General features: G+C 36.1%; 1 protein-coding gene across 12 annotated transcripts; it reads right to left on the bottom strand.

Annotated features, from left to right (window-relative positions):
* Positions 1-204: 204 nt before the first annotated feature.
* Positions 205-14,680, bottom strand: LOC18427309 (vacuolar protein sorting-associated protein 26B). 12 transcript variants are annotated; one of them, XR_016048580.1, is made up of 14 exons: positions 14,377-14,556; positions 13,660-13,766; positions 12,116-12,189; positions 11,809-11,859; positions 11,061-11,135; positions 8,389-8,463; positions 8,016-8,088; positions 6,623-6,667; positions 5,147-5,258; positions 4,485-4,716; positions 4,367-4,411; positions 3,698-3,753; positions 3,185-3,360; positions 205-762 (listed from the first exon to the last, which is right to left on the bottom strand). XR_016048580.1 is itself a non-coding variant. In XM_011622499.3 (14 exons), the coding sequence occupies exons 4-14, from the start codon at positions 11,809-11,811 to the stop codon at positions 584-586; spliced, it is 906 nt and encodes a 301-aa protein (XP_011620801.1). In that variant the 5' UTR covers positions 11,812-11,859; positions 12,116-12,212; positions 13,654-13,766; positions 14,377-14,556; the 3' UTR covers positions 205-583. The 12 variants fall into 12 exon arrangements, 9 of the variants coding, with proteins under 9 accessions (XP_011620801.1, XP_020518651.1, XP_020518654.1 ...); XM_011622499.3 differs by having other exon boundaries at positions 4,485-4,551; positions 12,116-12,212; positions 13,654-13,766; XM_020662992.2 differs by having other exon boundaries at positions 4,485-4,551; positions 12,116-12,209; positions 13,654-13,766.
* Between the last annotated feature and the right edge of the window lie 800 nt (positions 14,681-15,480).

Here is a 15,480-nt window from a genome sequence, read left to right as displayed (position 1 = left end):
TTTATTGAATCTTTCTCTACCACGACATCAAGGGCCTTGCATCCAAATGTATTGAATACACGTTCCAAAATTGGTCTTAGATGGTCCATCCATATCCATCACCGCCCATGCTTTTACCGAAAGATCAAGAGGCCAAACACCAATCTAGCTCGTAGAATTAAGTAGAAGTTCAAGGAATAGAATAAAAATCTCGATAACACAAGCTTTCGAAGACCAATGACCATATAACATCAATTTGAGAGCAAGATCTCTCTAATCTCTCAACAACAAATCAATGCTTGGCCTATTTAAAAGCCCTCAGTCTAAGTTTCGAGCTTGCTCTGGTCCGCATCACCATTAATTTCTCATTTTGACGGTCATTTCCAGCTATTTGAAATTCAGAGTGTATTCACAAACACAATTCAGTAAAATAAATCGTCGTCCAAGAAGAATGAGACCAAAAAAAAAAGCACAACAAAAATGAAAATCCATATAAAAAAATTACAAGACTCTTAGGCTCCACCAATGAAACACACACAGAATTGGATAGAAAAGATGAGCCAAGAGGCAAATATCGGCAGGCAAGATTATTTGGGATAGGAGATCATTGGTTCTCTTGGAGGCGGTATACAGTGATCTCTTGCTGCTTAAAATAGCGGCGATCTTCTTCATCCACGAGGACCAAGTTGAGGTAGTACTTGACGCTGAATTTGTTGTTTATGTTACGGTATGTAGGTGTTAGCTCGTATGGGCTCAAGAACAGTCGAATAGGGATCGACTCACCTGCACTCGCATAATTCAAAAGTAGTCATTAATATACCTCTTAAATCTACCAAAAAAAACTAGTCAAGGCTACTGGTCAAGAGACTGGGATGGGAAGAGCTGTCTTTTCCTATACCACCCTGTTGTACAACACTATGAAAATTATTGCTCCCAAGGATTTTCCGCAGTTTCAATATGGAAAAATATTTGGTAATTGGGAAAGGTACAGTTGCAAGAAAATGTGAAAACATATGTAGAGAACAAGCAGAAATAAAGAGAGAAAAATTGTTTCCCTACATTTTAAAAGTATCTCATCATCATCATCAGCCGAGCTTATCTCTACTATTTGTCATGTTCCTCCATTCCACTCTATCAAGGGTCATACCTTAGTTACACTATAAGTCACCATATCTTTTCTCACCAATTTCATACATGTCCCTTGGGGCCCTCCACTTGCTTTTTTTAGAGCCTTCTTGAACCAAATCACCCCTCATACCAGTGTTGTTCGTAGTCAACGCTGCACATGACCAGACCATTGACCAACTAAGCCTATTTTCCCAAATTTTATCACTTATAGGGCTTCCCTTAAGTTCCCTTGAGTGCATTCATTTTGAAATCTATCCATCAGTGTCTTGCCACTTATCCATCTCAATATCATCATCTCAGCTATACTCATTTTATGAATATGTTTTTTCTTAAGTACCCAATATTTCGTCCTATAAAGTATGCCTGGTCTTACAGCAGTAGTGTTATCAAATTCGCTTCGCTTCATCCGAAGAGACTGAAGCCTTCGGATTTTAGGCCTAAACTGAAGTGAAGCAAAGCCTGGTGCTACCGCTTCGGTCACATTCAATCTGCTTCGGTCACATTTGGCTGAAGCTTCGGCCTCTTCGGCCAAAGCAATTAAATATTTATAAAAATGTATTTCTTTTTTTTTTTGAAATTTTTATTTATAATTTTTATTTTTTTTATATAAATATTTAATTTATATATATTATTTTTTTTAAAAAAAAGTCCAAAGTCTTCTCCTGAATCAGACGAAGCACGGAATTGCTTCATTTTTCTCATCAAATTGAAGAAAATTCCGAAGCGAATCTGACAACATTGTACAGCAGTTCTATAGAACTCCTTCAGTTTCACTGACATGCGATGATCGCATAAGACTTAATAAATACATCTTCGCTTTATTCACCTAGCTCTAATTTAGCTCTAATTTTATAAACATCGTCATCAATCTCTCCTTTCTCATGATTAACAACCCAAGATATCGAAAATAATCCTCTTTTAGGCAATTCTTGGCCATCAGACTTAACTAATTCCTCGTTTCTGCTCCTATTATTACTAAAATTGCATTCCATATATTTTGTCTTAGTACAATTAATTTTAAAACTTTAAACTCAAGCATCCCTCCAAAGTTCCAACTTTGCGTTTTCACCATCTCTACACCCGTCAATCAAAACTATGTCATCCTCAAATAACATAAACCACAGGATCTCATCCTGCATATGCCCAGTTAATTCGTCCAAAACCAAACCAAACCAAAGAGATATGAGCTTGATGCAGACCCCCAATGTAAGCCCACAATCACTAAAAATTCACTTGTCTCTCCCCAAATTGTCCTTATATTAATTAATGCTCCCTTGTACATATACCTAACCATGTCAATATATCCCCTTTGAGACTCCTTTCTTTTCAAGCACCTATGAAATTATCTATCTAGGTACCTTATTGTATGCTTTTCCTAATCATTAAAAACAATGTGGATGTCTTTTCTCTTCTCCTTAAACTTCTCCCTAACATAGATCCGAACTGAATTTTCTTATACACTTGTTCATAATTGAGATATATTTGAGTTCCAAAAATAAATATATTTCTCATAGTTTGATATTTTACTTGTATGAATCATATTCTTCTTGTAACTTATATCAAACTTCACATATCAATTTCTTTTTTTTCTCCCTAAAAAATCTTCAAGAAAAATTTTAAATGTTTTGAGGAAATAATTAAGAAGAAATGTGTTTTCCTTCTGAACAGGAGATGCATTATAACAAGATGTAAAAAGCAAATTAGACATAAGGCAGTGAAGGGCAGAAAAGCATCAAGAGCAGGCAGGTGATAAAATGAAGAGGAAACACTTGAGAGTTGTTTGAAAGGGCAATGCAATCAATTGCCACATTCAATTCAAAACCCAATTTGAATCAAAATTACTTAATTTTTTAATGCCACAACTACAGAATTTTCCAAAAAAATTCAACAATATAGAATGCATTATTCATCAGTGTTTTCATGCAATGCACATCCGGCAATTGGTTAGATCAGCTATGCATGAGATATGAGTGTGTATGCATGTGCATATCTACGTAGGCATCAACATATGATATATATGCATATAACTGCACAAGACATAGGCCTGCAAACTGAATGCATATGTAGCTGACTGTACCTCTGACAGGAGCACCATCCATCAACTCAAATTTGGCTAGGGTTTCCGTCTCAACATATGTATTAGGCCCTGACCCTGTCGATTCCCGCCTTCTAATCTCAAGTTCCATGTTTTTTATCTTGATTCTAACAAGAAGGAAATAGATTTTTCCAACGATAACATCCTTCAAATGATATCTACAAAATATGCACACATGGTAAGAGGAAAAATCTTCACTCGCCGAAACCTCAGTGGCCTCATATTACCTTGAATCAATAATGAAGACGAAAAACCATGAAGAAAAACACAAGGAAAACTATGCATCATCCAGTGGAGTATGGTACACAGTACTCCAAAAGGGCATCCACGATCTGTTCCCATTCACAGGCGGTGGAGATTAATTGCAGGTTTCAATGGAACCAATTTGCTAAATCTCCAAGAGCCTAAGGTGGATGACCTTTGGAGTACAGTATAGCATACCCCATTTGTTTATGAAAATTTCCTTAGCATTACATTTAGCCAAAAAATACCCACTTGCTTTTGCTGTACTCAAACTCAATGTGCAGGCAGTCCTCAATACCCACTTCCATCTGAACAAGAAATCATGATAGATATCAAAAAATGTGGGTGGAGCTGAAACCAGCAAGGTAAATATACTTATCTTACCCAAGCAATTATATATAACTTCTACTGAAAGTAAGAGCTCCAGAGAAAGAAAACAGATAAGATTTTTTCTTCACGGACAGTGTGGAAAGTGGAAACACAAATATAGCATCTCTAGCTCTAAGCAGTGTTACATGGACAACGGTGTCAGTGTCAGTGCAATGACTGCCACAGATGCCAATAAGTTGGCCTAAAAAGCCAACATGGCTAGACTTGTCTGTACGTTTCCTTTTTATAATTTATTATATTTTCTTTAGTGTAATCTATAATTTTCTCTTTTATTTCATCGCCTTAGCAGGTTGAGAGGCGGGTATCATGAGTGTTTTGAGCCTCAAAATGGACTGAGATCAAGCCTCCCAAGTGCTCCCACTAAACCTTTTAATGTTTTTAATATAACACCACCACGTGTCGACATGTACCAACATGTCCACATACCAGGTCCATGGCTTCGTGTTGTGGTAACATCGTCTCTGAGTGAATTTGGCATGTACCACAAAGCATTCACTTAATAAAAGAGAGCCTTATAAGAGCATCACAAACCTTAATGCTATTGTTGATTGATGGAAGCGGTGTATAGTTACGTACCTGATACATAACATAATTCATGTAAGTCAAATAAATGGGAGAAGCAATAAGTGAGGCATAGGCAGAAATTTACCAAGAAATCCTGGTACTCCACGATGTTACTGACATAGTTCCGACTGATTGTTACTTTCAAAATATACCTGCCAAATAGAAATCATGGTAAACGCTTGGATGACTTCCTCTACTGTATTCTCTTCAGTGACTGCTATAATCAATCTTTTTCTTTTCTATGAAGTCAATCCTATATGACCCAGATATGGACTAGGATCCTTGACACATTGCAGATGTGAACATAGAACACAAGTCTGAAACACATAGAACATGTAGGAGGCAATATACTTAAGCTTACAATACAAACATAATAAAAATCATAAGCTTCAATAAAATATCTAAATTGAAAATAAAATTGAACTTGAAATTTTCAAGTCAGACATGACTCATTAAATTACACAATTCACAAAAGAATTTTATGTAATATATCAGCAATAGCTATTATGATTTGAAATCTTTGTTTAGCCTCCCAAGGTTAGTTTCCATTCTCGTTTTAGTTCTTTAAGTTTCTTGTTTTCCTTTTCAACCAACTCCAAGTGTTCTCTTCAAAAGAAGAACAATAATGATAACTCAATTGTTTCAATCTTGAAAAAACTGCAGCACCTTGCGAAACAAGAAATCAATCACTAAAAATGTGCAAATACAATTGAAATTTGAGGACCAATACAATAACCGATAGCTTACCTAAGCCTTACATTGACTCCATTGTAGGATTCATAAGGCATTTCAACAGTAGAGAACTCAAATGGGTACGTTTTCCTGTCGTGAATTTCCCCAGGAACATCAAGTTCCCGCACTGCACAAAAAAAGGCTGTAAGAGCCAATTCAAGAACATTGCAAGAGCAAAACCACCTCAATTATGGAAAATGTGAACATCCAATAACATCTTACACACAAGAATGACATTAAAAAGAGTAGAAGACAGACAAGTGAAGGACAAAATTAAGTCAAAATGCACATAATTATTCAAGCAGATCCCTCTAATAGAACCTTTTGAGAACAGATGAATTACGCCACAAAACAGATATGCTACGGAAAATTGTGGGATACAATTGAGAGAATTTAATGGACATGTAAAAAGAAATCACAAAAAAACAATAGTATCTGTATTTCTTTCCTAAAGAAATATAGCAGGAATCTGACATTAATACCGCATAATTGAGCCTATACTAGATAGTCCCTAAATGTTTTACAGCTGCTGAGCACAACCTCCCTAAATTCGTTTTTTTTTTCCTTTTTTTCTTAAAGAACAACTCCTTTTGTGTTCACTAATTTATTCGTGATGGATGAAATAATAACACCAGCCAGGAACATGAAGGGACCATTGCATATTTCAAACCCGTAAGAAGCACCCCATCTGTAGTTCAGAGGGTATTGCCCATTTCCTCAAGCATGTAACCAACTAGGACCTAGGCCCCCTCACTCCAGCCCATATTCTTTTTTTGTTTCTTATTCACTTGATAAGCAACATTCATAGATCCATTCATAGTCAAACCAAGTGAAAAACATAAAAGGACAAACATAATTACAAAAGAAACAGGAGGAAATCCAAGGCAAACAGATAAGACTACTTGAAAAGAAGCATCACGAGGCTCCAGTTACCAAGGACCGTCAGTTCTAGCTACTCCATCTTGCACAAAGGAATCCATATTGGACTCCCTACACAAATGGTGAATTAGACAAAGAACTTACAGCTAACATCAAAAGAATCTCTTCCATGATGACCACATTTCTTTCATGGAAGGGTGATACCGACATCACCATTAGATGATATTGAGAGAATCACCCTTCTTCTCTACTCGCATGCATTCATGCAAAACGTGGGAATCACAACCAGAAGAAAGCGGAAATCAAGAGAACTTTGGTAGTGAAAGATTACAAATTATAACTGCTGAGCTTGATAACTGATCTGTGAAGTTAAATTTTCTTTTAAAGTTCAGTGGTCTTATATGAGGCCGGACCTAACACTTTTGCTCATAAAAAAGGACGAATAGTAATCAGAAGTATGATATGAATGACATCTAGAATGCATAAATCTACCTTCTGTAGAGACAAACTTTAGACTACTACAAAATAAAAGCAACACAACACACAGAGAAACCACATCATGCTTGATATTCATGCTGACAGCCTGACACATATTACACTATGATCACTTACCCAAGGATGTGAAGTCATAGAAATTGCCACGGTCAAAGTAAAGCTCTGAAAGAACAATACAGCAACTGTTATTATACCAATAATATCAATAATAATAAAAATAAAAGAATACAAGGCTCTAAGAATACATAACATCTTTTTTATTGATACTTAATATTTTAAATATTTATAATCACAAAAGCATGGACATTAAACTCACGAAGCAACCCAAATGTGGGGATAACATGGACAAAGAAGGAACAGAAACTCCAGAATACTGTAGGCCTTTTGACAATAAATCCAGTGAGCATTCGGGGCGTCTTGTGATAAAGGTAAATGCTCTGTAACCAGATTACTTAGAAAGAAGTAAATTCCCTTTTTCACCCATTAGTGTCTACTTCCAGGGAAGAGGTGTGTTGGAAGTAAGGCTTATACCATATATACCAGAAAACCAGTTTTCGCATTCATACTAGTAGCTAGCAATTCATGTAATGGTACAAAGCTTTTCCACTGACACTTTCAAAATGTTCCACATTTCCAGGACCACTACAACTCCCATTTCTAGTCCATGAGTACCTTTTTACTTCGTACTTCTTGACTCCAAAACAAAAAATAGAAGTTCCCCCTCTAGAAGCCCCTCTTTTGGAAGGAAGAGACACAGCCTTTTAACCCTGTTTGCACTACATATTCTTCAGTGGTTATACTTTATAACATACCATGTACGAATGGCATACATATGCCATATCCACATATACCAAGACCCATTTCAAACTTGCAATAGAATGGCATACATATGCCATATCCACATATACCAAGACCAATTTCAAACTTGCAACCATGGTGTACTATAGTTGCACTCACGTCATATCCTAAGATGTGGTAGCTACAACCATAACATCTGATAGAATCGTTTCACCAATGCTGGTAACTAGTTGGATAGAATTGTTTCATCCTAACATGCCAATGCTGGTAACTAGTACCAACTCTTGCCAGCTATATTTTGCACACACACCTTAGTATACTTTGATGGAACTTTGGAAAGGTGTGGGGGATGGGTTGTATCCCAGGAATATGACTAGGAGCATCGACTGGAGAATTAAGAAACCTTTGCTCCAGTCTGTACAATACCCACTATTCAGATTAATTTGGCTCTAGATTCCCCTTGCAACCATCAAACTACTTAAAACACTTCGTCATGCATCACTTGCAATTTTTGGACTTCTGTTATTTAATATTTAATCATTCATTACCGAATGAGAGCATAAAGGTCTTGTGCTATTCTTTTATAGGGATAAAACATGACATTTCAACAAGCCTCAAGATATAGGTATGCAGTCTTAAACGGCCTCTTGATCCTAGAATAATTCAGATTGCTAGTTACTATATTAAACTAGAGCTTCATTATTGAACCTACCTATTTGGCCAAGAAGCTCGATTTTCACACCATTATGTTCAACCTTCTTTCCTGGGATTGGTTCAATCGAGACCTGCATCACATGACAAAATGGCAGAATAAAAGTAGAATGCTGTCATGATCAGTTCATGGCAACAACCATATTATGCAGAGAAACGAACACTACAAGCATCCCTTGACCAAAATAGTAAAAGTAGGTTGATGACAAAAAATAGACCCATGTACGTTAGCTAAAATCCTTTCCACTACAGGAATAAAAACATGATCTCTATAAATCGAAAAATATTAGAAAGATTTCCACAATTTATTGCTACTGACGTGAGTCGGCGGACAACTCGGCTGCCACACATTGCCTAAGGAGCAAGTAACGTACCTCCCCAACAATGTTCTCCTGGCTTTGGAAAAGGGGGACCAATGCAGTTTGGCCATTTTCCTTCTTTAAAGGAACCTATACAAGAATACAAGAAGGTGAGGAAAAATAATAAAATAAATAAATAGATCATAACAGCTTCCATATCAAACTAGTACTTGAATAGTCTGGCAAAAAAATTTTAACCATGAGATCGATATAAAAACAAAGCCATAAAATGTAATAACAACACAGGTGACTGATAATATACCAATAGAAGTAATCATGATCTTTATCACTTACTGCCTAATACAACAGATATACTTCGAAGCTCAAACCAGCGCAGTCAAATGCAGCATGCAGACTCAATGTGGTGGTAAGTCAGATGCACCACAATGCCACAAGGCAGTCCCAATGTGAGCACATCATCCCCAATATCGTCAATAAATTAATTAAAAATTAAAAAAATATATGAGCATAAAAACATGCTTGTGTGATTTTTGTGATAGTAGACACTTCAATTTAGTACTTATCTCTAATATTTTAGCTGTCCAAATCCCCAGATAGCCTAATAAAAAGTAACATAGTGTGTTGTCTCTATTATTGACTAATAGTCAAATAGGGTTAACATTTAAAACAAAGAAATTCATCCATCCCATTCATTAAATTAAATAAAGAAAACTCGAATGCCAAACAGTCATTGAGTTATGACTCTTAACATAACATCCAAAGACCAAAAGTACTTCTTAATCACAACTAACCAGGAACACAATTAGCATCCTAACTCCAAGTCTAAACTCCAAAGATTAGAAATTCATTCCATATAAAATAGAAAAGACAAAAATTACATTCAATGTCTCAACTCACAATCAGTGGAGTCATACTTGGTTTATCCTCGCCCCCAAACCTTCAAAACAACAATACCCAAAACCCTTAAACAATCGTCCACAAAAACCCCAATTTTTTTTTCCAAAAACTTCAGATTCAAGAAAAAAAAAAATGATTTCAATCTCTAAGACTAACACCCCCCACCCCCCGCCCCCACCCCCAATCAAAAAAACACCCCAGACCAAAAAAAAACAAAAAAATCTTTCCCCCCCACTTTTTGGGGGAAAATACTATATTAACCTGCTTGTTGGAGTATTATCGTATAATCTACTCAAAAGCAGAGGATGGCACACAAACAAAGTGATGCACCACATATGTGTGTGCATCATACATGGGGTCCTCGATGCAGTGCACGCCGCATAATGCTTGATGCACCTTCATAAAGCGTTATGCAGCCGCATTTGATAACAAGAAAACAACTAGCTTCTAGAACCACATCCTCTGCCATAGGAAACACTACATCTTCAACCTCACTTTCTAGAAGAATCGCTTCAACCTTTTCAAACCTGCTATTAATATTATTCTGTACTCAAAATTTCTTCAGAGCATACAGCACCCACAGTTTCTAGCTTTTCAGCATTCAGCAAAGTACAGTATTTTGAAAAAAAAATCAGCACAAACCTTTTCCCTTGGCTCCTATATTAAGCCCTACAATCCATCAGTGCCATGCCTAAAAAAACTCATCTCAGGAGAAAACAAATATCAATGTCTTTTCCCTTCAGCCATCATATTCAGACTTTGGATCCCGCTAATCTACTTTTATATCAATGTACCCTGAGCCCTGAGATTTAAATCCCACATCCCCATCATTCCGTTGCCCTCTGCCATCGGTCCTTCTCTTTCCAATAATCAATATAAAGAAATTGATTTCCCCCAGAAGAGAAGTTTTCCTATTATTTTCAATCCCACCAAACATTTCCTTATCTGAAATCTTAAAGTTCTCTTTTAGCATTTGAAGCGTTTTATGAATTTCATATATAACCAAATCCAAAATAATGAAAAATCATTCCACCTCAACTGATAACCCAAGGCTCAATTGGAAGGCAACCATTGTTGAATCCTTGAAGTTGACAGCTTAAGCCCCAGGCTATCTATCGAATATAAAACAGAACAACTAAAAAAGAAAAGAAACAGAAAGCGTTAAATCAGCATTGCATTTAGGCATTATCTCTTATCTCTGGATTCCCTACCAATAGCAGGTTGAACTAAAGGGAGATGAAGAACATCATCCCATACTAGACTCTATGAGATGTGGTCGATGGTCCAAATTGGGATATAGGCAGACATTTTTAGCACCTATCATGTATGCAATGAATGAACCCTACCACTCAATAACACAAGTACTCAGTTGAACTAGAATACATAATGGTAACACGATTGAGATATAGGGTAACATTCTTTTTTCATCAAGGAAACTGTTCCTTGAGAGAGCAAATCCACATCAATTAGAAGAGGCGAGTGTAACAACAGTAAATTCAAATATCCTTTAAAAACATCAAAAATAACCATCGTTAATGATCATAATCAAAATCCTTGAAAATAAACCAATATTCATTACAGGAAAAGCTAACAAGAAATATGAAAAGTACTGCCTGCCAAGAAATGGGAATGAAAAGTATATAATTGTCTGGAAGATTCCACCTAGCATTGATCAAATATAATCCTCCAAACAGTGATATGCAAGAGTCAGCATTCAAAATTTGGATAAGATGGAGCTTTCAAATTAAAGAGGAAAGAAGAATTTGATAAAGATTGCTGAAAGGATCAACAAGAATTTAGGTTTTCACTACACAATATGAACATAGTACCTGTTTTCGAGTTCTTCCATCAGCAAATGATATTGATATGTTGCATGGTGGCTTGAAAGCTCCAATTATGTAATTCTGAATGAGAAAAACAACTCAGGCTTCAGGGAAAGCCCCAAGACAAAAAAAAAAAAGCGCAAAAATAAGAAGCTATGAATATCATGACACGGAGAAATTTTACATGACAAAATTCCTGCCACAACATACTATTAGGCGATGACATATATTTGGGATTTATGACATACAAGTGTGTCTATATTTGATTTAGATAACATATAATTATGAACTCAATAAAATAAACATGGAATGGTAGAAGCAAAATCAATGTGACACAAACAAGGATTGGAAGTGCAACTACAACGAGATGCATGAATATCCAAGAATTATTACAAACTATGATGATGCTAGAGAAAACAAGGTTGGAAACGCCACTAGAACAGAAAACATGGATATCAGAGAACTGGCAGACAAAATATCACACATGCCAAAGTTGTTTCAATGTCCTGCACAGATGTGAAAAGGTGAGTAGTTCTAAATCAAGAAATCAAGTGAACATCATCTCAAAAGAGATACCAAACAAAGATGTGAATGAGTATACAGTTCAATAAAGGTTACAACACCAGGCAAGACAAAGGAAGATTCATGGTGCCTCACATTCCTCTTGATAACAATGATTTTCATGAAGGGTCACATGAAATGCAAAATGGCGAGAAAACCATTATAATAAATATAAATTATGACAAAAACTTACCATGCTTAAAGAATCAGATGCTGATCCTAAAACTCATCTTGGATAAAGCCCCTACAACAGAAAATACACAAAACTGTCATTACTTGTGGGGCACCATAAACACAAACATGTGCAAACCCCCCCCCCCCCCCCCCCCCCCGACCCCCAACACACACCCAAAAAGAAATTATCAAAGAAGATAGGTTGGCAAGCAATGCCACTAATATCTAAAGACTATCATATATTATCTTGATGAATGAATCACTCTACACCATGTCAATTTAAAGGAATGAATATCAAGAGCAGAATAAAGTTGAAGGAAGAATACCAGATAATTGTGAAATGACATGGCAACAATTTCCAACTCTAATGAGGTGTCAGACGGATTTCCCACGACAAACCCTGAAACTCAAGCAAAACAGCTGCTGAAAACAGAATAATTTAATGAATAGGGTTACACCAGTGAGCACAAACATAATATTAAAAAGAACGGAATAATACAGTAACCTGGACTTTACAAGCAAGCTTTCCTAAACTATCAAAAGATATAAACTAATTATTAACAAAATTAGAGAATGCTAAAATACAAATTCATGACTAGTTATTCGTGATAAAACATAGCTGAAAGGTTGAATAGGAACAAGCCCTTGCATTTATAGATTTCTTTGTGTTTTGAGAATCGCCTAGGGCCAAGGACTTGGACCTAGCCCGAAGCCAAGATACTCAGGCGAGTAGTGAGCATGGATGGAAAGTTTAAAAAAAAGAAAAAAAGTGAAAAGATAAAAAAGGAGAAGAGAGGGCTTATGCCATGTGCCCAGGAGAGTGAGAGAGGGTGGGCCCTCGGCACATGACCAAACCCTTTGGCCACGTCGTCTCTCTCTCCCTATCTCTATCTATCTATCTCTCTCTCTCTCTCTCTTCTCTCAATCTCCCTCACAACTCTCTCTCCCTCTATTTGATTTCTCTCCCCATCACAACTCCTCTATGTCTCTCTCTCCCTCATTGCTCCTCTCTCTATTTCTCTCTCTTAGATCTCTCTCTGTGATCTCTCTCAAATCATCTCTTTCTCTATATATCTCAGAAATCTCTCACACTCTCTCTTTGTCACAGATCTCTCTCAACATGATAGAGAGAGATGACAAAGGGGTCAGACCTCTGCCCCCTTTTAGAGAGAGATTAGAGAGAAAAGGAGATGGGGGAGAAAGAGAGGGAGGGAGGAAGGGGAGGAAGGAGAGAAATGAAAAAGGGTGAGGAAATCAGCCCCCTTTAGAGTGAGTGTGAGAGAGAGAAAGAGCATACAAGGTAATCCTAGAGATAGATAGAGTTGAAGAGATTCTGAAGATATGAGAAGGGGATTTTGCCCCATATTTTAGTAAGAGAGAGAAACAGACGTTGATGAAATAGAGCAAGAAAAACAGAGAGATGAATGCTCAGCACCAGGCCCTCAGAAAGCCAACCAACAAACTGTTCCCGAGCACCCCAAATTTCTATGTGAAATTTTGTCTTTCGACTTTATTGGTTTTTTCTTTCCTTTCGGCCTTACAGAGATCTCCCTGCTTTGGTTTTTACTAAGGAAGTTCTCTCTCTCCCCCCTCATGAACAGTCTTGTGCTTTCTCTATATCACATTTTTGGTTGTAGTCTGAGCACCCAATTTGTGGATGCCATCCATAGTTTAAAATTATCACAATTGCCCAAATTCCTCTGCTTTCCAAAGCTTTCAAATATGAAGGAAGGATAGAAGTGGAATGAAAGCCATCTCAAATAAAGCAGTGAAAGGTCCATTGATTGCACAAAAACAACCACAAACCTAAGAATTGTCAAAATTTAACCATTTATTTTGAAAATATAAAATAAAATGAGCATACACTCACAAACGGCCTAGATGGTAGAGATTTGCTTGGCAACACATTTCTGTCGCATATGATCAACATTTATTTTCTTCCAATGCCAATGTGTCTGTAATGAACAATTCATGCATCTAGAACCAACAGAAAACAGAAAAATTAAATAAAAAAACAGTTATTTTGAATGGTATTAACAATCTCTTGTTGCATAGCTTTGTTTACTATCCAGAATTTCAATATATATATATATATATATATATATATATATATATATATATATATTACTAGTGTTCATGCTATTTTTTTCCATCTCTTCTTTTTCTTGTTAGTTCAATTTTCAAATGATGAGTTTCTTTCTTACTAAGATATCACATGCCCTAATTTACAAAGTTGGAAAGAGACCCACAAACCTAGCATGATCCACTCAAAACTGAATAAATTCTAAGAAATGGTGAAAAAGTATGTATCTCAGAACAATTTAATCAATGATAAATCTAAAATAAAGTGAGAACAACTGCTATAACCGATACCAAAAAAATCCTTTATTTCAATCCAGATTTCCATTGATCAGTTCCTCTCTAGCATGAAACCGCAGTCGACCATCCGAATAATACGAAAAAACTCAAAAAACCTAGTTGATCTGTGCACAAATGCATGAAAAAATTTGAATATCTTAATCAAATATTACAAAATCAACAATTTCACTTGTCGTGAAACACTATCAGTCGATTATGAATTTCTTACCTCGTAATTTGCAGAAGATGATTAGTGGCTTGAGGTTTTACAAGCTACACCGAAACCCTAGAAAAATGAAAATGCATGGAAGAGTTGGAATTCTCTGACACTTCGTCATCTCTCTCTTTTAACGGGGTCAGCTTTGAAACAATGTTTACAAAAATGGCCCCATCTTAGCACCATAATACCGGAAAGGGTATATAAGGAGTAATTTACGGATACATACCGAAAATTCCCTTTAATTAAAAGATACCCTCCAATTTTTTTGTTCTTATGTTCATGACTTTCTTCTTCTTTTGTTTCTTTGTTATCCCTCAAATTTAAAATTCCCTTTTGTTCTTATGTTCATGACTTTCTTCTTTTTTTGTTTCTTTGTTATTCCTCATATTTAAAATTCCCTTTAATTAAAAGATACCCACCAAATTTTTGTTCTTTATGTTCATGACTTCCTTCTTCTATTTTCCTTTGCCATCCCTCAAATTACCTCAAATTCTGTTTGCTAGAAGATAAATGTTCTCAAAAAAACAAGTAGTTCTTCATTGCTGAAAAGTGGAGTGATATCTTTCGAAAGGTTTAAAAAAGTTTTGGCTACATGTCTTTGATAAAGTTTTGGGTATATGTCTTTGATAACCTATTGAAATGTTAAGAAAGTTTTTGGGTACCTATGTTTGAATCACCCTAAAATTTGTTTGATTACTTGTTCGAATGTCGAGAAATTTTTGGGTGCTTGTGTTTGAATCACCCTAAAACTTGTTTGATTACTTGCTGGAATGCCAAGAAAGTTTTGGGTATTTGTGTCTGAATCACCCTAAAGTTTAGTGACTCGCACGGGTCTAGTCGTTTTCGTATTTGGTCAACTTGGAATTGATCCCTATCAATGAGAGACGGGTATGATTATAACTTCATCAGTTGGTTGAATCAAAATTCTCTTAGTATGTTGATAAGCTATCGGCATAGTATAGATGGATTACTTGTTGGAATGTCGAGGAAGTTACGGGTACTTGTGTTTGATTCACTTTAGAATTGGAGACTCAATAACCCAATTTGAACCGTTTAGAATGTTGAATAAATTATAGGTACGTGTGTTTGAATCACCCTAAAACTTATTTGATT

Source organism: Amborella trichopoda, chromosome 2, assembly GCF_054954075.1.
Source record: "Amborella trichopoda isolate Santa Cruz 75 chromosome 2, AtrichopodaSantaCruz75HAP2 v2.0, whole genome shotgun sequence".
Taxonomy (NCBI): Eukaryota; Viridiplantae; Streptophyta; class Magnoliopsida; order Amborellales; family Amborellaceae; genus Amborella; species Amborella trichopoda.
This window is presented reverse-complemented; position numbering and strand designations above follow the sequence as displayed.

Bases quoted from the DNA above. Each gene is read 5' to 3' on its own strand.
- LOC18427309 (XM_006836362.4), bottom strand. The intron at 4,552-5,146 runs GTAAGCTATCGG...TCTATTTGGCAG, and splicing joins GGAGTCAATGTAAGGCTTAG to GTATATTTTGAAAGTAACAA. The intron at 763-3,184 runs GTACAGTCAGCT...ATGCGAGTGCAG, and splicing joins GGATGGTGCTCCTGTCAGAG to GTGAGTCGATCCCTATTCGA.